This window comes from Amborella trichopoda, chromosome 3 (genome assembly GCF_054954075.1).
Source record: "Amborella trichopoda isolate Santa Cruz 75 chromosome 3, AtrichopodaSantaCruz75HAP2 v2.0, whole genome shotgun sequence".
NCBI classification, from domain to species: domain Eukaryota; kingdom Viridiplantae; phylum Streptophyta; class Magnoliopsida; order Amborellales; family Amborellaceae; genus Amborella; species Amborella trichopoda.
The window spans coordinates 5844920-5870344 of record NC_142338.1 but is presented as its reverse complement, the minus strand read 5'-3'; the positions used below and the strand labels follow the sequence as shown (position 1 = coordinate 5870344).

At 35.9% G+C, this 25425-nt stretch overlaps 1 protein-coding gene across 6 annotated transcripts; it reads right to left on the bottom strand.

Moving 5' to 3' along the window:
• Window positions 1-1302: 1302 nt before the first annotated feature.
• On the bottom strand, window positions 1303-25425 carry LOC18439957 (ZIP metal ion transporter family). 6 transcript variants are annotated; one of them, XM_088863066.1, is made up of 14 exons: window positions 24980-25173; window positions 24056-24133; window positions 23718-23937; window positions 15545-15699; window positions 10986-11137; window positions 10771-10857; window positions 10565-10640; window positions 9135-9196; window positions 7686-7742; window positions 5131-5171; window positions 4809-4876; window positions 2024-2080; window positions 1659-1776; window positions 1303-1461 (listed from the first exon to the last, which is right to left on the bottom strand). In XM_088863066.1, the coding sequence occupies exons 4-14, from the start codon at window positions 15606-15608 to the stop codon at window positions 1416-1418; spliced, it is 828 nt and encodes a 275-aa protein (XP_088719192.1). In that variant the 5' UTR covers window positions 15609-15699; window positions 23718-23937; window positions 24056-24133; window positions 24980-25173; the 3' UTR covers window positions 1303-1415. The 6 variants fall into 6 exon arrangements, with proteins under 6 accessions (XP_088719192.1, XP_011625476.1, XP_020526334.1 ...); XM_011627174.3 differs by lacking the exons at window positions 23718-23937; window positions 24056-24133 and having other exon boundaries at window positions 9135-9190; window positions 24980-25425; XM_020670675.2 differs by lacking the exons at window positions 23718-23937; window positions 24056-24133 and having other exon boundaries at window positions 24980-25392.

Genomic DNA, 25425 nt, shown 5'->3' with positions numbered 1-25425 from the left:
AAGTCAGAGATAGAATAATAACCAAATATCCCAAGACCAGAAATTGTTAGACAAATCTTATATAAAAGAACAATAAATTTTCAAATATAACAAAAGAGAGAGAAAATTTATAATTAATAAGAATGCCAGGAAATTTTGAGTCTGAATATTAAGTCATAAATTGGTTTTAAAGCATGAAATTTTCATTGTAAAAATTACTTTAATCTTTGTATTCTAATAAGTCTTTAAGCCGATCCCAATTACTTGGGAAAAGGCGATGATGATTCCCAACGTTCTTTAAAAAAGCTTGAAATGCATGAAATTTAAAAGCCTTTACAATTCAAGATTCAGAAATATAAAGTATTTCAAAATACGTTTTATAAATTCTGATTCTATAATTGGAAAGGAAAACATTATGCAAAATTCAAGAGAAATTCATGGCATGGTCGGACCTCCATATAACTTTTGTTTTTTAAATCTTTTTTGACAAGAATAACAACTTCCTTCTTTCATTACCCAACACTCAATGTTAAATCAAGAACAACAAACAGTAAGAAGTTGCAACCCCTTCAACAAATACATGAATCATATAATCCTACTAAAATCTGCATTGATCGCATTTCTATCTTTTATAGTATTGATTTATTCAACATAGAATTTTTGAGCTTCCACCTGTTGTCTTGCTAAAGAATCGGCCTCATTATTCTTTTCTTTATGTGCATCAACAAAACATATATCATTGGATAAGACTCTGATGATGATGATGATACATACATGTATGTATATATCATTAATGGATACATATGATTTAGCCATGGTTTTTAATCATCAATATTGTGCATAAATATCTCTGAGTGACTAAAAAAAGTCCTCTAATAACATCTCTTAATAGTTTAAAGTGAATTCAATACAAAAAACTAAAGTAATAGATGATTTCTCCAACTTCTAAAAAATTTTCGATCTCGAAAACATTCAAAAAGTCTTCTATCGTATAACTTTTTTGCAAGAGAGACTTTAGAACCCCTGAACTCTAGAACAACCAAATCCCTTTTGCCCCTTAGGAAGGAGAAATGACCGGAATGCTCCTTACTCGAGATATTTTATGCCCTATGGCAAGGGGCAAACTAGGCGGGTGCCTAGGCCTAAACCCTAGGCACCTGCCTCAAACGCCTAAGAAGGCCTGCCTAGACCTCAGTGGGCACTCTGCTCCGTAGGCAAGTCAGGGTGGCAACCTAGGCGAACAGCAGGTCAATTTTTGCTTCTATGTTAGGGTTTGGATTTGCAGAATGCCATCTATAGAACCTCAAATTGAGCCAACAAAAATAAGATATATCTACCCAGAGACGTTTTATTGGCATCAAATGTAGCTGTACATAAATGAGGTCAGAGAATTGAAATGATCAATTACAGTTACATGGCTACGCAAAGGTCAACAGCTACAAGCTCATCTCCTTGGGCAAGCTGATCTCCAAGAAATAAAGACTGTCAAACAGGTATAAACACACGAGAAAGTAAGTGTCAGAAAAGGAAAACTAGTTTAAGAATTCAGAAATTTGAGATACCCAAAAGCACAAAAGAAAATTGAAAAAAAAAATAAAAAATGGTGATAGGGGGCCTTCTCCCCCCACTGATTTACCCCAAAAAAAGAAACAAAAAGGAAGAAATTCCATTTATAATACCTTGCAGACATTGCAGCCATGCCTAAGAAGACGGCCTTGACGGCTTGCTTTTGGCCAGCATAGTCGAATGCAAGAGGCAGCATTTCATGTAGTGTAAGAAAAGCCATCACTCCTCCAACTACACTTAAAATTATCCACATATAAAACTAGGTACTGGATTACATTTTGCATGACATAAACACCTCTTGCAGTGGTATAAACACACACACACACACTGTGGAGAGAGAGAAAGAGACTGATATGGAAGACCCATTGAGAAGCCCTTGCACCTGACACCAGTTGATTGCACACATACACACACACACACACGGATGTGCGCACACACAGATACCATCACACCACGACAAAAAACTATAGCTAAGTACCTGATCCAAGTAGGCCTTCCAGGATTTCAGGGGATAATTTGCTTGGGAATAGGTAAGCTGCAGTGACCCAAAAACATATTAGAGTTTTACCAAAAATATATTGGAACTTTCAGTAATGCTGGCCAATGAAGCAGTAACTAAATGTGGAATTGGCTAAAGAAACAACTGACTTAAAAGGAAAAAAACAAAATCTCTCAAGACAAAGATAACGACATGTCACTTTGCCATTTGCGGTAAATGTGCATCGCAGGATCTGAAATGGATTTATAAGTTTCAAACATACTTTTACTCAGCATTTAACATGGCAGTCTAGCCAAAAATGGGTTTACCCTTTCCAGAAGAGTATGAAATTGATGTTTAAGCTTTAAAAGATTGGAGAAAGTGTCATTAAGCCGTAAGAAAATTGGAATCTATACTGCAGTAGTTATGAAAGGCTTGGGTATAGTGTTAAGGTTAGGGAGCTATGGCGCCATCCCATGGAAAGAGAAGCATAGCTGCCTCAAGGCAACTTGATTTATTCTTTCCTTTTATTTGGGTAGTTTGGTGGTAGGAATTGTAGTTTGGTGGTAGGAATTGAACTCGACATGCAACCTTGCTAACAGTAACTGTTATAACAACTCAAACTCAATCCCTATTCCTTTGATATTTTCATTCGAGTATTTTTATTATCCGGAGTTCCCTTCCCTCCTAGGGTCCCCACATCTTTTGTGCACTTGGACTTCAGTATAGCACCTCGTTCATGATTAATTCATGGATGCTTTTATGGTTTGAGCATCCCATGACATCCAAAATTGAAACTACGTGTGTATTAATAACAAATGAGAAATCTATTAATAACACAATTAAACCAAGCTCCATTATCACAATTTTTAAGAAATCACATCACAGAAGTTTGTCCAAGCATCAACATAATAGCATTCAAGATGGTGATATTTCCAACTCTCCAACATAGTAATCCATGTAACCAACAGTCAATAAATTTGATTGGTCTTGATCTTCCAAAACCAATCCCCCTAGCCTTTAGTGAAGCTAAAATCCCAAAACATCAACTAAAATCTCTATGAGGACTTTGTTCCTAGAGGACAATCTGGTTAACTTTTGAGGATCTCTATCCATGTATAGTGGTCCAAGGAAGTGCACAGTGGAATATCAACAATTTCAATGCAATGACTCCGACATCTAAACTACTTTAGTTCCCATCAACCCCAGCCACGCCAAAATCATCCAACATCAAATTGAAATAGTTAGATGTAAATAAGGGTTAGGTTTGAATAAGGTACCCTCCTTATACTGTACACGTAAGGAACATCCTTCTAAAATTTACTTGGAGATGTAGTTTTGGTGTCCAAAACGTCATAATCGCCTAAAAATCTATTTTTAACCTTAATTCATCAACATCATCATTCATCCAAACCTTATCCCAATTATTTGGGGTTGGCTACATGAATCTTGTTCCTCCATTCTTCTCTATCAAGGGTCATACCCTCAATAAGATTAAAAATCACCATATCTTTTCTTACTACTTCTATTCATGTCCTTTTGGGCCTTCCCCTTGTCCTTTTAGAGCCTTCCACATGAACCAAATAGCACCTCCTAACCAATGTTGTATTAGATCTACGCTTTACATGACCAACCCACCTAAATCTACTTTCTCTAATCTTATCACCTATTGAAGCTACACCTAAGTACCTTCGTATGTATTCATTCCGAATTATAGCCTTTCTTGTCTTGCCACTCATCCATTTCAATATCTTCAGCTCAGCTACACTCATTCTATACATATGTTGTTTCTTGACCACCCAACATTTCGTCCCATAAAACATGGTAGGTCTTACAGTCATCTTAAAGAACTTCCCCTTTAGCCTCAATGGTATACGACGATCATATAAAACTCCGGACGCACATCTCCACTTCACCCACCCAACTCTAATTCTATGTGCGACATCTTCCTCATCCTCTTCATTTTTATCCTTAATTATGAAATTTAAAATTTCAAAAATATTACAGATCAGGCAGATCTATAAATGCTTTTTTTTGTTAAGTATCTATAAATACTTGAAGACCTTGAAAACAAACGCTCCAAATAACTTATTCCAAGATACACTATTTCAAAGACTTGAAATTCTTTTTTTCTTTAATATCCACACATCTCGAAGTCAAGATGATCAATTGAAGGATTCTGCAACATTAGAACTCTCTTTTGGAGGATTTTTTAGGTGCATCTTACTTAAATAGTATACGGTTACAACATTATATAAACTTTTTCCTATAAATGAAAATTAAATCCAAAGCAGGCTACACAGAAAGAGGATACAGAAAGCCAGAATTGAGGGCAAAATAAGGAAAACATTATCATGCTCTTGCCAGAGCAAGTTGTACACTTGCTCAAAGCAGACAACACACAACTTCAAGGGATTTGTTTGGCCCCAAACTAACTCTCAAATCATCTTTATTCATCTCTAAGAAACCAAAAAACAAAATCAGTTGGAAGCCAGAAAACGCTCCAATACATGCGCTCCAACATTGGCTCATTACCATCCATTTGATGAATGATCAAATGAAGAGGTCCATATTCGTCCTTTGGTTTTTAGAAATTGTTCCAGATGTGAATCAAAGATGATTTAAGGACTTTCGGATCAAAAAATTCCCCCTAACTAGGTTGTTGGTGTGCAACATAAATGTACAATTTGCTCTGCGGGAGCATGCCATACGCCCAAAAAAGTAAAAGTAGAATTTATCGCTACAGAAAGATGCCTGTAGTGGGTAAGAAATCTCATTAACATACCCACAAGAATCACCCCCAGAGGTTCGGCGAAACCAGAAAGTGTTGCCAATTTAAAAGCCTGCCATTTGCTGGAAGAAAGTGTAAAACGGAAGGGACACATTAAGAACCTTATCCAGACAAAAGAATATGATGGCTCAGCAGATTAAAAAATGCTAAAACAGATGGACAGATTCTTTTTCAGGTAGTTCAGTCGTAGGATTCAAACTTGGGATGTAGTATTGAAATTCTCAACACCTACCCAATCAAGCCCAAGCCTGAATCCTAAGATACAAGTTACTATTTCGGCAGCACTCAAGATATATAAAATAGCAGAGTAATGTACCTTTCTGTTGCAAAATAGACAGGAAGAGCCACAGCAACACCCTGCAAAATAAAATTTTGAAATCACAACTACAGTATTTAATAAAATTTGTTCAAAGCAAGACATTTTATTGGGGAAAATTTGTGAGCATCAGCTCGACAAAGTCCCCCAAATGCGAGCTTGACAATAGAATCACAGAATAAAATTCAACTAATCAAACTAGGCATAAAGCAAGTGAATCTCATAAAAATCAGTTGCCATTTTAAATAAAGGCAAAGCAGATAAAAATTTATAAGCAGACTTGCAACTTGCTAGCATTTAACTTGGCCACTAAAAAGAAGTTCAGTTCAACCATCGAATGTCCTAACAATAGAAGCCAAGAGATTATATGCTCCTGCAGGAACATATTCTAGACTCACTCCTGCAGGAGCATGATGTAGAAACCATCAACACATGCTTTCTAAGAAAACTATCATGTTGCGGCATTTCTTGTATTAGAAATAAGAACAGATTATCTTCGGCATGTCAAGAAAAGAGGCAATATCCCTGAAATTGAATAGTGTATTCACAGAAAGAACAAAAGAACAAATCAACAATATATAGATAGGAACGAATGATGTCCATTTGCCATCCCCCATAGATTTATACAAATATCCCAAAGTTGAGAAACCCAGGTTAACCATTTCCAGTTCCCAATAAGAAAATCAATGAACTTGTTAGGTTTTATAAAACAAGTCAGCAACTTGGTCTCTCTTTGATTTTGATGGAGCAAACAAGCACATTATCATTTTTTTCACAACATGAAGTTGAATCAACATCAAAGTTTAGTTAATTCATAAAATGTAGGTTAGGGGCTATTCTATAAGAAAGTTTGAAACTATAACTGTAAAAAACATGCCCACCAAGGCACCAACTACATCAACAGAACAGAAAAAAGAGTTAATGGTCTATGAGAAACCCCAAAAAGAGTATCGGACTTGCCCAATCAACAAACAAGTAAACCAGAATGTAAAATATCCTTGATGAGGTTTTGTCTCATGGAAAATCATAAGATGGTATTGGATCAGCTACCTGTATGTTGTAACTGCAGATACTGCGTAATGTGATCCGCATGAAGATCGTAAAAACTGGGAAGAGAAAGGACAGTTCACAATTTTCTGGACAAGAAGCAGTAGAAGACATTCCCATCCCAGTCGCCATTATTGTTTGTGGTGCCTTTTTGGGTTGTATGAAAGCTATCAAATAGTCAAAGGAAATAGAACATCCAGACTACAATGTTCAGACTTTAGAGGGTATAATCAGCTGGCCAAAGACATTCCTATCCCAGTCGCCATTATTGTTTGTGGTGCCTTTTTGGGTTGTAACTTGTATGAAAGCTATCAAATAGTCACAGACAATAGAACATCCAGAAGATGATGTTTAGACTTTAGAGGGTATAATGAGCTGGCCAAACAATATTTCCTATGGCATCTCAGAGTGCACAGCTATTAGGTCTTAGCCGTAGCAGGAGGTAGATAAATAGCAGGTGTTCAAAGGTCCATCACGTGGGGCAGGACCCAGTCATACACAGGATTACTTTTTGGAAGAATTTCCTGAATGGTCAAGGGTGACTATCCCTGCAGGTTAAATACAACAGTGTTATCACACTCCACAGTCTTTCCCATGGGAAATGGTCCAAGACGGGTATTTGTCACCTATGTGCTGAGTTCAAACCAAGAAACAGTATTAGATGAGAAAGGTGGATGTCATTCCCTTGAGAAAAATCCCAATTTCCAGACAAACAAGCAGTTGGTGATGAAGATGAAAGGACAGAGAGGTCTCTGGAGATGAAGTGATTTCTAGGTATCTCCAATGATACGCTCCTGAGGAAGAGGATGCTGATGGCTCAAATCGCAATAACCAAATCGGTACAGACAAGAATCAGGTATCAGGGAGCCCAAGAACTCAGTCCCATCAGTTAAACTACATGAATTTAAATAAGGCATAGAGCTATGAGTATAGGGCAAGAACTTGTTAAACCTCATCACTGCCCTCATTCGTATCAGGCACAATATGGCCCTGAAATCAAGTGTAGCTCTGTATGCAGTTGATGAACAATTAAATATATCCTTTATTCTGAAACCAAAGAAGCGATTTAAAGACAAACAACATCAAAATTAACAGAACACAATATAGAGCATAATGACTTTACGGCGAGATGGTCACCCAGCCTTTGGCTTGATGCTGAGTCACCCAGTTTACTGAGAGAAGTCATTTATTAAAAACTCTCCCTCAAAAATAAAGCTGATCTCCAAAAAGAATAAAAGACTTCAATGCATGGTGTCACATGGATTCCTCTACTGTTAATTAATAATGATGATATTATATTTGTAGGAATAGAAAATTGACCTCCTGAATCTGATGAAGACTGAATGCATTTTCCAAGTAAACCAATCATGAAGCAGTAATTATTTCGAGGAAAAGCTCAGGGAAGAACCAAAAAAACAGAAGGAACACATAAAAGCAAGTGTTTATCAATATAATCTTAATGACTTTAGTGACCTCAGAGATAAATCAGCATCAGCTAAACAGGTTACCTCTGGAATATTATGCAAAGCAATAGCCAACGCCAAATTAAGCCCAACCCGAAGTCCCTACAGCATCATGAATTTATCAGCTCAACTGATTCAAGAAAACATACAGCTGTATCACATGCTTATATTAGAGAAAACAAGCTGCAGATATATCATTTAGCTGCCAACTGGAATAGTGATAATTCATGGACAAGTACCAAGCAGTGAAATGGGCTAGTAAGAATGTCATGTTTCTGTATTTGTACGATAAAAATCAGGAGCCAAGTTTATGGTTTTACTGGTAGAAACTTTCTTTTTCTTTGAAGGATGTAAGATAAGATGGTTCCATTGGCGATAAGATAATGGTGATTACTTACTTAGTCATTACTATTGTTTACTTGTCAGGTTTACAAGCTCCCTTGTCACAGTTCAGAAAAACTAACCAAGGCCACACAGAAATCTCAACACCAAAGAAACTATCAATGAGAAATGGAAACATCACAAGTCACAACTCAAAAATGTCCAGCAATTCTTTTGCAAAATATATACTAATGCACCAGACATTGACAGAATCTTGAAAGTGCATTTCAATTAAAACAGAAGTTGTTCTAACTTCTCTCCATCTTAGTTCTATTCCTTAACTATTTTTAGTTTGAGCTTGAAGTAATGACAGAAACATTGGCAATCCTTTCCTATCAAAAACAGAAAGTTGGCTGACGGTGTGTGTTAGAATCTATTTAACTCCAGAACAAACAATGGTATCCAGAGGCCTGAATGACCCTCTTCCCTTGTCTCAGTTGAATTTACAGCCAAGAGGCAAAGAATTCTGCAACATTGATGTTTCTCTTTAGTCTTTATGACAAAAAATCTAAATCTAAGGCAAATCCACACTTCTTACAGTTGCAATGCAGTATATTTCTCTTAATTGAAATGTAAAACATTCTGCATTTTACAGTTAAAAAAAAAAAACAAAGACACAACGCTTTGACAAGTACCAAGGAATATATGTTTTCTAGGAACATACAAATGAAAAATATCTCATAGCATGGCCAGCTCCAATTTGTGGGAGTCATAATATTGGAAAGATTGGTGAAGGAACTAGACAAACAAAGCAAACATGAAACTCCCTGCTACATACATAACTTGCAGAACAAGCTGCATGTACCAAAGCATTTTAAACTTATAGCCAATTAAGGTTTCCTTGGCAAAGATACTTCAGATATAGAAATACATATCTGATATTGAGAGTTCCTTATGAATCCATATTTCAAATATGGAGATGCAACATATGACAAGGAGAGAACCAATTGACAATGGAAGAAGGCGAAGGATACAAAAGAGTTCCAGGCAAATATATCAAAGAAAAAAAACATACTCATATGAGAATATTACAGCATTACTTTGTTATAATAATAGTAAAACAAAAAAGAAACTACATGGCCCTTCTATAAAATTAAAAGAACTTCAAAGCACCTTGATTGATCCAAGAAAGACAGCCATTCCCTCGGGAAAATTGTGCAAGCTTATGCCTGCAACTTGTTAGAAAAACCAAGTCGTCGTTTAGATGACTCACCATATATTTGAAATGAAATAGAAATACATATACACCTATTTTCTAAGGGAAATTCACTTTACTTTTATCTGCATGGTTGATCTAGTAACAATATAGAAGCCACCATTTCACCAGAGGATATATCAACCACCACTGTGGTAATTCTGTGGCATTTTGTATGACAAAACATGACTATTCTCCCCACTAAAAACAAATCATTTTTAAGTAAACAAATTGAAATCATTACAGCAAATTCCACACTAAGAGTGAAGAGACTCCACTTATTCAACTGTCTTAGAAAATGTTATCATAGATAGACTAAATCTGAACAGCTACACTATTGCAGGAAGCAGTCAACTCTAATGGTGAAGGTCTACACCACTTTTTAACCACACATGCATTTTAATCTATTCTTTCAGATGGATTTCTAACATACACATACAATTTGATTTGGAAGAGTACCACAGCGCTTCAAGCTAAATGGTCCATCGCAACTCATGGCCATGCATTTAGTGAACCAAAGCAGTGGTTAAAAACTAGACAAGTCAAACTCAGGTGAGTGCCAGTCATTGATTACCCATATTTGGAGAGTCTGATCCGATCCTTGACTGAGTTTGACCAAAGTCTCACCCAAGTCTTTCCCAGTCTGGCCAAGTCTTCAAAAAATCCAGTGAATATTCTTCAAAAAAGAGTGGTTTCTTAATATGGGACTTGCCCAAGACTAGGTCCAGGGCCTAACCAGTTTTAGCCTGATTTCATGTTTCTAAACACTCGACGCTAGCAATGAGTCTCTAATATGCCAAGACCAAAACAACAGGAAAAGTAGTATGACATATGATAACAATCCATACAAAGCTATGAAGTGTCTATTAGAAGTAAAGAAGAAGCAAGATAAGATTTGAGTGGATGCAATCATGATACTAGATAGATAATATGACACAATCAGTGTAAGTATGCATACACGTACAGTTCTACGATTTGCATCTATTGTATCGTCTGACATTTATATCTCTTTTCTTCTCTACAGGAAATATTTGTATAGCAGTTAGAAATTTATAACATTTCACCTATCAATTAACCAAAGTTGCCATCTTTTTCATCAAGCCAACCCTAATCATTGAGATAAGGCTGGAATGATGATGTCATCTTATCCATCAATTCCACAAATGGATTCCTTCACACAGTAATGATAGTCACAGAGAACTGTTTCACATTAGAAAGACTGGAGGAGCCAGCATCAAAGGAAGTGGGATTGTTTTCCCAACTCTGTAGTTTCCTCAAGGGAAAATATATACCATAAACCAAGAAAGAAAATAGAGAAATAAAATAAGGGAGGGAGAAAACAGTATACCAATGGCTGTGACGATTCCACTATATAAAACCTGGCGGCGATGCTTCTTCATCATGTCTTTACCTGCTCCATCATCCTTTTGAGTTTGTACAGAGAGGCATGCAGGGCAACAAAATATTCATGATAAATACTTAGGTAACATAAATAGTTTTCAATTACAACTTCTATATGACATGTATGGACACATAAAAAGGATTATGCCATACAGGTTTAGCGGCATCTTTTTTGGGCACCAGTGTTGGTTCTGGTATGAAGTTGGCAACCAGTCCAAACAAGATTACACCTGCATAGAACTGCAGAAATCAAACTGGTTCAACCAAATATAAACTTTTCCTTTAATGATACAATAGAAGAAAAGGTTAAAAACAATGCCTATAATCAGAAAAAAACCAAAATTTCTGTCTAGAGAAAGACGACCCACCCAAAGGTTTCCTTTTAAGAAGCCAATAGAATTCATGGCATTATGTGCCAAGTCTAAGAATGAAATGCTCAGCATAAGGCCAGCAGCAAATCCTTGCAGAAGCCCCAGCATCTTCAAGTTGGGAGCAGGATTCAGAATAACAAAAAATGCACCTGCATCATGGAGAATTTTCTCAGATGATAAATCAAATTTCATTAAAGTCATTACATAAATAGTGGTGTTGTCAAATTCGCTTTGCTTCGGCCGAAGTGGCTGAAGCATTCGGATTTTAGGCCAAGACCGAAGCAAAGCCTGGTGCTACCGCTTTGGTTAGATTCGGGCCACTTCAGGACACTTCGGTCGGGTCTACTTCGGGCTGATTCGACCTCTTTGGCCTAAACAAAGAAATATCTATATAAAAGTTGTTTTTATTTTTTTTATTTTTTTGAAATTTTTATTTTTATTTTTTTTATTTTTATTATAAACCGAAGAAGACTCCAAAGCGAATGTTTTAAAACTCAAATTTTATTCTTAATAAAAACACCAGTTTCAATTCCACCGAGTTTTAAAACGCCGAAGCACTGAATTGCTTCATATTTCCACATTCCGATTTTATTTTTAATAAGTTTTCTGCAGTAGGAGACATAAAAGGAAATAAGGTACTAGAAACAGTTCTAATATTAACTGAAACCGGTATTTTAAAACTTGGCCGAATCAACTCGGACTCGGCCGAATTACTTGGCCTAAGAAGGGGGCCGGGGCAAGTAGTGGTGCACATACTTGGGCTGGGAGGACATACACAGCACTCCGGCAAGAACAGTACAATCTCGCCCTAGTATTGTAGAACTCAGGCAAGTTGGGCGAGTCCGTGGGTGGAAATTCGCCACCCATTTTTCCTTTTTCTTGAGCATATGAGCCCAAAGTCCCCTATTTCTTTATCCAAACTTACAAATTATGCTAGAAAATCACTAGATCTGCATATCGTAAGGACTAGATTTGAGCAAAAACAATTTGATTTCTAACATTCTGTAGATCAAAGAATTGGGGATTTTTTTCCCTGATTGTGAAAAATTTTAATTCCTTTGAACCGATGGCCGACCTTTCTTGAAAATCAAACCCTTTGATGAGACATTTATATTTTCAGATTTGTTTGGGAATTTTTTCCATTTGTCTCGGTGCCCTTTGTAGTCTCAAATAGGACTTGAATGAGTCCACTCGGACTCGCCTGAGTAACTCGGCAAGGGCAAGGGATATGTCCCAAAAAAGCCAAATTTTCTTACATTGATAGAATATATTCTACTAAGCATGAAATTTTTGTAGTCTCATTGAAATCCTTTCGTAAAAGCTTTGTACCAATCCCTAGTCCAGGTGCAATGTTGAGAAAAGGATTGGGTTATCCTAGGGTGCAATTTTGCCGTGCCCACCCTCCTCATTTTTTAACAGTGTTAGGGGCATTACTATGCCCACAAATTTTTCTCCCATGTTCTCTTCACCTCAGTGACCACTCTAAAAAGAAAAAAATGGATCCCATATCCAAAAAAAGAAAAAATGTTCATTTGTTGATTACTCAAGGCCTAGATCTGTCCATTCATCTAAATGGACAGCATGTGGTCACTGTATTTTCTCTCTCTTCAACGAAATCAATTTCAAGGGTTTTTTCAAAAAAAATTTCATCAGGTTGTTTTTTGGTTTGAAAATAGATGCTAAACAAAATTTTGACACAAGCAAATGCCCTTAACATGGTCAAAAATGAGAAGGAATAACAATTTATATAACATGATATATGTAAGAAAGTCAAGGCAAATATAATCATGCAGCATCAGTCTTTGAGTGAAGAACAATGCATTAAAATACTTCAAAATGTAGGATAGTCAAGCCCAAGATTTCCTAGGATTCTATTATGTACTTGCTATTAAACTCTAGAATGTACCATATTTTAAAAGCTAGAACGAATAGCATGCAATAGCAAAAGCCAGTCAGGCAACTTGCGAATCAAAAGATTCAAAACCAATTTATACCTTATTCAGGTCACATATTATTAATAGATATGCACATTCAGTCAAAGCTATATGCATGAGACTACAAAGCCAAATATGAGTCAAATAGTTCAATCAAGATCAAATGACCAACCAATCAGTCGACAAGTTAGCCTTAACAATTAGCCTCCTTATATTAGCCTGGTTATCAAAAGGGGTATTAAAATTAGCCAAACTAAGAGAGAATATACGGAATGCAAGCTTAGTAATAATAGGAGTGCAAACAGAAAGTAGTTAAGATTAAAGACCAAGAAATACCTAAAAGAAATTATTTTCAATATCTTAGGTCGATAATCCATGAGAATTGAGAGATTGAGGAAGATGTTGTCGCACATAGAATTAGAGTTGGTGGGTGAAGTGGAGGTATGCATCCTGAGTTTTATGTGATCGTCGAATACTAATGAAACTAAAGGGGAAGCTTTATAGGACGGTTGCAAGATCAGCTATGCTTTATAGAGTGGAATTTTGGGCATTCAAGAAACAGCATATCCACAAGATGAGTGTAGCTGAAATAAGCATGTTGAGATTGGTGAGTGGCAAGACAAGAAAGGATAAAATTCAAAATGTATACATATGAGGGAACTTAGAGGTGGTTCCAATAGGCGATAAGATGAGGGAAAGTAAACTTAGGTAGGCTGGTCATGTACAACATAGATCTAATACAGCACTGGTTAGGAGGAGCGGTTGGGTTCAAGTAGAAGGTTCTAAAAGGGTAGGGGGAAGCAAAAAGGGACATGGTGGAATAAGGCTCAGAGGATGATGGTGATGATCAAAAGGGATATTAACCCCACCTTCATATGAGGGAAGAAACTCCAGAATACTTCATGTCTTTCATCATGCGAATGAGGCACAAAGTGGATGGTGACATCTTCATAACCCATCTGGCCACATCCATAGAGCTTAATTGGACTAACATCCCATATGGCAATTCAAACAGAACCAACCAATTTGCTTAAATAGTAGCCTTGGATTTACAGTTTTGAATGATATAAACCAGACCCAACCATGCAACCCCAACAAAATTCTTGTTCTTTTATTTTGATTCCAGTGACCGGAAAGCACATCATGGGTCTATGCATTGGCTATGGTTTAATAACATTTTTCTAAATTTTTTTTTTTTTTTTTAAATGAAAAATTATTCTAAAAGTTGAACTTTAAAATTTTCAATTTTAGCATACCAGCATAAAATTTTACAAGAAGTAACTTCTTTGGGAACCCCATAACATACTGCAGAGCCCATATGGCTCCCTGCTTCATATTCAATAAGGATACAAGACTTTCCTCATCTTCCACTTGACAAATTAATAAAACTCAAAATTTACATCAAAAGTTCAGGGGAACTACTAATAACAAAAAAGCAGGTTACCATAAACATGATTAGGTTCCAAATGTTTCCAATAAAGGAACTTGATTTCTCCTTTTGACAATTGAAGAACAAATACTTAATTCATGAAATACTTTCTTCAAAAATGGAAAGCAATAAAATTATATAGGGAGAGAGATAAGAACAACAAGCAAATTCATGATCTAACCAAGGTGCCATGATATCTATTAGCAGAGGTTAAGGAAAAAAAAGACTCTTACAAGCTTTGAAAGCCAGCAGCTTCTACGAATATTTCAGGAAACATAATCGTTAGCAGACATAAAGGTACATTTCTTACTTTAGATACCATAATATTAAACAGTAAACAAGCCATCAATTTCAAAATTCCCATCAATAAAAAAATTTAACACAGATGAAATTTCCCATAAATCACAACTTAGTATAATTTACAAAACCACCAATTGAATATAACAATGTGCACAAAAAGATAATTGAGCACTTCATGTTCGGTGAGGAAATATGCATTCAGTACACATTCGAATATTTCAGCCCTCAAGCATGAACAATTATCCATATCAAAAAATCATCAGTAAGATATATAAGCAAGATATCAACGGAAGTCTTTTCTGTCACTAAGATGGGAATTTATTGGTCACCAACTAATGAGAAAATGAAGTTCTCTTTGACAAAAAGTTCAATCCTCTGCACTGAAAGAGGTAAAGAAAGGTATATAAAACGTAAAAACTAACACGGGCCTTTAATTGTAGAGGAAGATTCAAATTTCAAAAAAGTCCATGCGCCTTCTTGGAAGGATATTGCAACCATAAGGAATACTTTGAAACACTCATTTCAATCCAACCTCAGAGACAAAATAAGTTTAATTGTCAAAAGAATTATACATAAATGGAGCTCCAACTGATATTCGAATCCCAAATTCATTGGCATAAGATTAGATTAACGTAGAAAAGTTAAAAGAAGTTGCCCAGTTCATCAGAACAATACTGGTATAAATTTAAATTCTTGCAATAACGGTATAGAATTTCAACAGAGAGAAAACACAATAAATTCCCATCATTCACGTTTTTGTAAATAAACTCAAAGCACAGCTCCATTAATCCGAAAAACATTTTCAACCAGAGCAATAAACAAAACAAACAAGCAAGAAATTATAGCATAGATCATGAGTGGATAATTCAGAAAAAGGGAATGAGAAAATATACCAATAGAAGTGCTCAATCCACCAACAAGCGATAGAGCAAGAGCAACCATCACCTGGGGATCCATGGCTCCTCGGAACGCTAAGAGAACCCCAAAACACACAAGCAGAAACCCTCCAAACCCCTAGAACCAGAGGAAATGGAAAACCCTCGAAAAGCTTTAATAGAAAGAGAAGGTGATGCAAATGTTAGTACCAGAGAGCACTGAGAAAGCGTGAAGTGGGACGCAAATAGTTTGTTATTATATAGACAATCCAATTGAATTTGAAATGACAGTAGAGAGAGAGAGAGAGAGAGAGAGAGAGAGAGAGAGAGAGAGAGATGGAATATTTGACAGAATGTGTGTGTGGAGAGAAGAGGGACTTCTTGAAGGATTGCAATCAAGGAACGTTAAGTACCGCCTTGCAGGCTTCTTTGTATTTAAATTTGGATGAAGTTTCTATAAGGCTTAGGTTTTACGAAACAACATAAAGCATCACGTCGAATCCTAATAAAATTAAATTCCGACACCAATAATAAAATTTAAAATTTAAAAAATGCTATTGTAGATATATGAACATTTATTTTTAGGGCGAAATAAATGGTCTAGATGATTTATTGTAATATATTCTATTTTTAGATTTTAAAAATTTTTTTTTTTTACAACCATAATGTTAAAGCCAAGATGATCAATTTAAAGATTTTTTAATACTTAAATTTAAATTTTCAATGAGGTATGAGGTGAGGGTTTACTTATTCTTATAGAACTAGAGCCCTATCAAAGTATTGTAATTTAGACATTCTTTGTTTCGTCCGTAAGTTTTAAAGAAACAATTTATTAGCATGCACTCATGTGAGATGTAACACCCCGAGGAAGAAGACGAACAGCCCACTAAAAAAATCCAGTATGAAATGGTATTTTTGGAAAAAATTATGCAGTGGGATTATTTAATTGAGAAAATTATAAATAACCCTCAAAAATAGATTTCTTATACAAGTTACCTCCAATCAAACTTTTTTTTTCTCTTTTTAGCTAAAATATACTTTCCTAGTAAATGCCCCCTAGCCCTCCGCCGCCAACCACAAAAGTAAATAAAAGAAAGAATGAACTATTCTCCATTGACTTTCACCAATGTTTCTCTCTCCTCTTTTTTTTAACAAAAGGCGGTTTGGCACTTTTGTTCCTGGACAAATATGCAGCCCGTCAAATCTATATGGCGGTCCGACACATGCGGTCTAGTAGATCTATGTGGCGGTCCGACAATGTGGTCTGGCAGATTCAAAAGGTTGTCCGGCAGATAATGAAAGCGGTTCTCACTTTTTTAAAGTTTAACAGGGTCTGGCAATTGGTACATGGTTGTCCGATAGCTTTTGGTACTATGCGTAATCCCACGAGCCACAATTAATTTTTTATGTACGAAAAAAGGTATGTTCATTAAAAAAAAAAAATGTGTGTTTTTTTTACTTGGGGGTATTTGCTAGGAAAGTTTATTTTGGGATAAAAAGTGAAAAACACAGTTTGGTTGGGAGTAAGTTGCATGGGAAGTCAATTATTGGGGGTTATTTGTAGTTTTCCCTATTTAATTTTGAGACAAAGAGGTCACAATCAGTCCGTAAGATTCTAAATCAGGCGGTTGTGAGTGTATCATTGATTAAACTCAAAGTTCAAAAAAAAAAAAAAATCAAACTTTATAATGCACCTCAAGCCATTTAATTTTACATGTAATGGCTAGAAGATAAATGGTCTCATAGTATAATATCCCGATTTTTAGAACCCAAATTTGAAATTTTGGGATATAACCCCAAAAGACCAATTAAAGAAAACAACAAAATCATAATATTTGTGTATGAACTTGAAAAAGCTAATTGATGAAGTTGAAGACCATCTTTCAATATTGTGAGTCGATAATCCAGAAAAACAGAGAGATTTAGGAAGAGTTCATACATAGAATTAGAGCTAAGTGGGTGACGTAAAAATGTGCAACTTGAATGTTACGTGATTACAACATATCAATGAAGTTGAAATATAAGTTCTAGAGGACATCTACGAGACCAAGTTTACTTTATATGCGGAATGTCGGCCGATCAATAAACAACATACCTATAGAATGTGTGTAGCTGAGTACCAAGACAAGAAGCGACATAGTTTGAAATGAATACATTCAGGAGAATTTAGGTAGGACACCAATAAGCGATAAGATGAGAGAAAGTACACTTACGTGGACTGCTCATATGTGGGGCTGACTCAGTATAACACCTCTTAAGATGTACGAATTAGTTCAAGTGAAATGCTCAAAAAAGACAAAGGGTAGGCCAAAATGACGTAGTTGGAAGTAGTGAAAAAAGATATAGAAACTTACGACCTCACTTAAAGTATAGCCCTTAATAGAGCATAATGACGGACAAAGATTCGTGACCTGATCCTAATTAGTTGGAAAAAGACTTTGATGATGATGACTAATCTAATTTTCAAACATCTAAGATCAAAAGTATTAAGGAACTCATAATCCTCAAAATTCCAATTTTGTTTCTTGAAAATACTTCTTATGATTCTAAAGTGGATCAAATTCCATATCCAAAAAATCCTCGTGAGCATCACTTTTGCTTGAAGGAGTAGATACATTATATCCAATCAATGGGTTGTACAATGATCAAGAGAGATAGGTACTTGAGATGGAATCAAATTGCACCCACACTCAGCATCCCCCAGGTTGAACGGTGATGAAGATGGATGGGTACTTGAGATGAATCCAACTGCATCCAGATTCACCATCGCCCTCCAAACCATTGATTGGAATTTGATGACCATCGTAACAACCTTTGTTTTTTTTTTTTTGGGTAATTTAGTGGGGATGACAAGTCCCTATCTATTTTTTAAAATTGTTAGTGGTTTCCAAACCATTTATTGGAATTTGATGACCATCGTAACCACCTTTTTTTTTTTTTTGGGTAATTTAGTGGGGTACCTATTTTTTAAAATTATTAGTGATTTTTTAATGCGTCACGTGATAATAGAAGGCTAGACCTTAATTGGGGCACAAGCAATGCTACTACCATAACATCAACCCCATTCTCCCATCCTAACCACCTAATTGATGTGGTCATCCACATTATATTTATAGGATACTTTCGGAAAGCCTGAAGATTTGGTGCTATTGTTGGCATATACTATACATTTACTCCCTCAAATAACTTTTACAAGACATAAAAAGACCTCAATAGCAAATAAACACAATTTAAATCACACTACTTATGTGGTTAAAAAAAATAATGCCGCAAGATTGAATAGAGACATACTAATTTTGGAAGGTGAAATATAAGTGCTAAAGAGTTTAAAAACTAATTTAAAAAAATATACATCATCTAGTGATTTTTAGGTGGTTTTCAAATTTTTGAATAAAAAAAATTCTCTTTAATTAGTCTTTAGTCGGAAGAAGTAAACATATAGTATGCTACCACAAGAGCATAATATTCTAAATTTTAAATGGTTTGAGACCTGCATTGTTTCCAACCTCAGCCTCCTACAGGACCAAAGCCCCCGACCATGGCTGGTTGCATCTCAATGTCGTATTAGGGTTTGGTGGATCACTTTTTTTGAAGTGGTAACCGGTAAACATTTTGAAACTCTTTTAAGTTTGAAAAAAGTTTATATAAGTGCGAGGTTCTAAACAATTAAATTAAGGCGCATCTCTAAAATTTCACTATAAGCGGTTGTTTGATGCTCAACTATCTTCAAATTGACTATCTCAACTTCAAGATGTACAGACATGAGAAAAAATGGTTTCAAGTCCTATCAAATGCTAACATGATAATGAATGTTTTTTCGGGTGAACTTGGTAGTAAAGTTTAAAATATAAAATATGGGTGGGACACCTCCTATATTTTTTAAATAAAAAATAAAAAATAAAAAATACACATGCAAAAGGTAATTTATAAAAAACAAAGAAGAAAAAGAGATGTTACGTAAAATATAGGTTAACATTATAATGAGTTGTAATGAGTATATTTATCAAAAAATGATTATTATTTATTTAAATTTTTGTTTTACTACACAATTGAATCATTAAGTAAGGAAAAATTTGTAATTTTTTACAAAAATACAATAGTATTTTGGAAGTTAATGTCATGGAACTTTATTTGTAGAATAACATTGTCTTTTAGTAAAAAATTGAAATTTACCCCTTACGAAGACAAAAAAAGTATCCACTGTCTTTTAGTGATATTTACACAAATCTCCTGCTCGGGGCATCTGGCTTTGGTGGGCTGGTTAGGAATTCTAATGTGATATATTGCTCTCTTATTCCGGACATGTAGTTATACGACAACAAATGAGGCCGAATTTTGGGCCGTGCTACAAGGACTGAAGCCGGTGAAGGAAAGGCATCATATAGGGTATTATGTTATGGAAGGAGATTTATTGAATGTTATAAACAGGTGTAATAAATGGGGCAGGCTACCGTGGAGATTTCTGGGCATAAATTTTGAATAATATGTAATGGGATGGATTTCTCTTTTCAACATGGTTATAGAGAGATGCTAATAATGCAGCAATGCTTCTTTGGAATCTTTAATTGTTGTATTTGGCAATTTATGACATTGTCTGTCCTCTATAACACCCTCTTATTGCATGTGAGAATCCCCTTTCACCATTGTGAAATTTGCGGTTACCGAGCCACACGATCCGAGAAAGATATATGATATCTAAAAACACCATATACTCCAACTGTTCAATATTGTTGAATGAGCTTCTATCAAAATTTAATTTAATTTTAATATTGTTGAATGAGCTTCTATCAAAATTTAACTTCATTGCAACCAGAAGAGGAGAGACCCATCTACGACTTAACCCAAGAGATATAGAGAGCGGTGAAAACGCCTTACATTCCATAATATCATAGTGAAATTCACTTGTTTGAAAATAATAAAACATGAAGAGAATCGAAACATAAGTTATCCTTATTCAGTGTCCCAACTTTCGGTGAAACTCATACCTTTGGTGAAAGTTAACACTATTCGGACTGTCGCCCTATAATAATATATTATAATATTATTATAAGATACATAAAATATAATATTGTAATAATATACGATAATAAAAGATAAAGTAGCAATGGGTCGGGTGCCCCGGCATGGCTCTTATTTTTTTATCTTTTTTGTACTGTTTTTTTTTAATTTTACCTGGAGGGGCTAGGCAGCTATAATGAACCAGGCCCAGCCCACTGCCAGCCCTACCTGTCTGCCGCCTGCTCATGGACATCACAGATTAGCCCGAATGCAGCCCGCTTCTGAGGCCATGGGCTGACTCAGCAAGTTTGGCAGCGAGGGCATAAAATATCATGCAAGGCCCTACAGCATTCCAGAGGATATTGGGTGTAGTCTTAGTAATTTCCTTTTTGATGACTGTGGGTTCAAGTGAGAGGACCAACATGGCTTGGGCTTGTAACGCACCACCCTTTTGGGTTCACAGCCCTCTTAAAATCCAAACAAACCCATTAAAATTTTTAAGAATTGAAGCAAACCCATCAAATATTAAGAAGAAAAACCATCAAATTCTTGCCCAAAAAAGATGCCTTAGATGCAATAGTTTGTACGAGGACAAGGATAATTCCCCTACGGCTTGCCTCTTCCATGGCCACACTAATGGTAATTTGCCTCTTACCCATACATTCAATCCAATGTTCACAGTTTTGAATTAGTTATGATTATTTTTTTTGATATTGTGGGCGTTAAATTTCGCATTTACAGTTCAATCAAGCACTTGTGCTTTGTGCCTTTGGGGCTTCCTATTTTTCAAACCAATATCCGGTTGTTTTTTCCGGCCTGACTTCGGTTTCCGGCAAAAAATCGGCTCTTTCTCTGTGTCTGTCTGGAGACTAACATGATCTCTATAGCCTTGCATTTAGATGTTTCAATGGGCTGGGTCCTGATTGAAGTTGTACTGAAAAACTAAGCAGCTCCATATGCTTAGCCTATCAATATTGGTGTAATACCAACTACTGTAGTTTTTTTTTTTTTTTTTTCGTGGGGATGGGGCTTTTTGGGTAGATCTTTGGTTATTAGAACTACTTGACAAGCTATATCCCAAGTAATAAGCCAAATAAGGCAATTTCAAGAGGGATTGTACACCAGAAGGCCTATAAAACCATTTATATTTAGTGCAAGAAAGTCGCAATTATTTGTAACTGTCAAATATGAAATCAGATAGTTTGTGCCTTTGGGTGTCTCATAAAAATTGTGAAATTTGTTACCCGGTACCAAAAATAATGGTCTTATTTTATAGGTACGGTTTGTAAAAGGTTACAACCTTATTTATAGAAATAAAATTGCAAAATTGTGCAATGTCTATTTTACTTGGACTGTATAGATTAAACACATATTTTAAGATAGCATCGCATATCACATCTTTTAAGATAGCATCGCATATCACAGTGTTCAATCTACACCGTCCAAATAAAATAGACGGTTTAGATTACTACAACTTTAGTTCTGCAAATAAGCTTGCAACCTTATATAAAGTTTTTCCCTTTCGTATACTTTCTCATTTAACAAAAAACAAAAAAAGTATAACTCAAAAATGACTCTCCCCTTTAAAGGTAGTGGAAACATTCATGCACTTAAGAAGAAGTCATATTTGCTTTTGTATGAACAACATTGGAACTACTCAAGTGATTGTGTGATGATTTCTGATGTTGGTTTAGGGGAGAGAGGTTTGTTTGCATTGGCACCACCACACCAAGGTATAGATGGTGAGTGGAGTGAAGGGAGTGGAGTGATAGTGTACAAATGGAATGACAAGGACAATAGGCCCAACACTGGGAGGCCAAACTGGAAGAAGAGGTGGAGTTGTTGTGGTGAATATGAGGAGAGGGCATCACCTTGTAGGAGAGGATGGCATGTCTCCTATGACGACGGGTTCACTCTATTCTAGCTTGGGTTGATCTTGGCTTGTAATATGCAGACTCAATGGTTTGTAGGCAAGAAGTTTCTGTCATGTAAAGATAATTTTTTTAATGTATTATGTATGAATAAAATTCTCAAGTAAATAAGGCTCGGATGATGATGTTTGGATTATACATTGGCAACTTTGTACCTGGCGTCAGTAGATGTTTTCATTTGGAAGGTGTTAGTCGTTGGAAGAGGAGAGTTTGTACTGGTTTATCCATGTGTTAACCTACCATTGACAAAAATCAGAAATCTCCCTCTACTTGAACCAAAGGAGATAACCTAATTGTCCCATCCTTAGCCAACTGATCTGCCTCTTGTTTTATTTCTCGGAACCTATGGCTATGAACCGGTTATTTCCTTGTTCCAAGCTCCTGACTTTGTCCAAAATCTACCTCAGCTCTATGTTGACACCATTGGATGACATTGGATTTGTTCCCCTCCATAGTTCCATTCAAAAAGGACTAAATTTTGGAGGGTGGAGTTCGTGAACTGCATTCTAAACTAATGTCAATCCAAATGCCATTGCACCATAAAATGAACATTTTCTTTTTCTTTGATTGGATTTTGTAGGGACTCTACAAGCAAAGCCCTAAAAAATGTGTGCATTGATGCTGCAAAGTCCTCCAAAGTGCTTTGGCATTGCTACGAGCTTTACTCGTTGCTTGTCTTGCCATTGGCTATTTACATCCGCCCCAACAAAGAACTCTGATCTTTCTATATACCAATTCAGTTGGCTGATTCAATGGCCGGTCTGAGTGCGTGGATGAAGGAATGAATATACCACTTGTGAGGATTGAGTTATCTGCTATCATGTAGTTCTTCTGTAACACCTAGAGTTTTACCAATTCTCTTTGTCAATCTCCAGGCTTCCATTCTCTAATCTTCGGAAACTTTCTGGTTACTTCTAAACTGCCAAGGCAACTTCCTTATCGAACTTTATTTTTTATGGGTGTTACAAAACAACTTTATGATATGGAAAAAAATTTGGTGTCAATGTTCATATGTGGTCCCTTCCAAAAATACATATTATAGATGGGTTTTGTTGGATCAAACATTTCACATGGCGATTATTTTAAAAGAATTTAAATAAATAGACCACAAATAAAGGTTTAAATAATAGTTTATTTTAATTTTTTTTTTAATAGATTCATGGTTGTTCTGGTCAAGGTTATCAACCTGTTGAATTTTAGATCCAAAATCCATCTCTAATTTCGATTCTGGAAGGACAATGGACTTTAATAGGATCAGTCACCTGATGCAACAAAACTCCATCCTTTTTTCCATTCTTTTAGCTGGCCAGAAGGTCATGTTGTGATCGTGGTTTGATCTCAGGCGAATTGGTATTTTTGTCTTCTAACTATGGTCACCAAGGGTTTCCATAGCATTAAGTGCTTCCCGAATTCCTACTAGCATTAAGGTAGTTTCTCACTGTAGTTAAGGATCCCATCCTTTCACCACAGACATAGTTTGCCCTGCATCAACCACCATTTCAAAGACCATATGTCATCAACTCTGAGTTTTAGTAACTTCTACAAAGACCCACCTTTGAGGCTAAAAACAAGTCCAAATGTTTTTCTCACGACTACTCACTGCAGTCAACTGGGAAACCACCATCTTCCCAAAACCTCCCTCAATTTTGTTCCTTTTGAGTTTGAATAGAAACCAAACCTAAGACAAGTCAACAAAGATGGAAAATCAGTTCAATGACTGTGTTTTCAAATACTTCTTCTGGGCATGCAACTCAAAGAAGATTTAACAGTAGTTCATTAGTTGTTTCCTAGAGCTACACTCCTTAGGTTCTGATTGCCTCTTAGATTGTACAAGTCATGGCATTAAATATCTTGATGACAATGACAGCATCTTGTGCCTCTGGGTCTGTTTTCTTTTCGAATATTGTTTGTATTTCCAAATTTTGAGCTTTAAGCTTAGTTTTGAACCATACATTCACTCTTTCATAGGATTATGAGATCTATGCTCAAATTGGACCCTTTGTATTTTGCCATACTATACAGTTTGGGTGGGGTTTACAGTTCTTACCATGTTGAAGAGATCACATTTCTCATCTACTTTGAATCTTCCATATGATTTATCTTTTATTTCTTAGGGTTATTATTTTAATTTTTGGGATACTAGATTGAATCTTCCATATGATTTATTGCCCCTTAAATGGTACAGTGGTGACTTTTGTTTGCTCGTCGGTTTCTTTCTTGCCATATGATCCCCACAGACTTCCAATTATATTTTCATGAACCACACCTCTCTCTCTCTCTCTCTCTCTCTCTTTCTTCTTGGGTGAATAGTTTCCATTCCCCTTTTATTTTATAAACAAAGGAAAAAGTACTTAAAACATGAGCCATACTGTCTATCCATGAATCAAACAAGCAAGTTAAAAATTGAAATCAGAGACTGCTTGCAGAACATTGAATTAATATCTGGTCGCCTCAATTTCACAATTGATTTCAAGGAAAAGTTACCATAATTGACTCATAGTATATTGGCAATAGGGAATCATACCTTATTGATAGACCAACTCAAAAGAAGGGGTCTTATCTTGACTAATGTGTGTTTGATGTATAAGGCTGATGAAGAAACCACTGACCATCTTTAGCGATGATGTTCATTTGCAAGAACGATTTGGAAGTGGATCATTGGCCCATTCAGGCTTAGCTGGGTTATTCCACTATCTATTGACCATCTATTCTCACAATGGGCCTTTCCTGTGTTTCCAAAAGTAGTTATTCAGGCATGGAGGGAAGTAATAGCAGCTGGGAATGGCATTTTGGACAAAAAAAAAAAGAGATTAAAGAGTAGTTGACAATATTTGGAGTGTGAAATCCAAAATAATGACAATGATGGTGGTATAGGACTTGACTTAGAAGGATTTCCAAGAGGTCTGATAACCTCAACTTGCTAGCTCAGCTTCAGCAAATAAACTATGTGAAATCAAGTACTTGGATGCC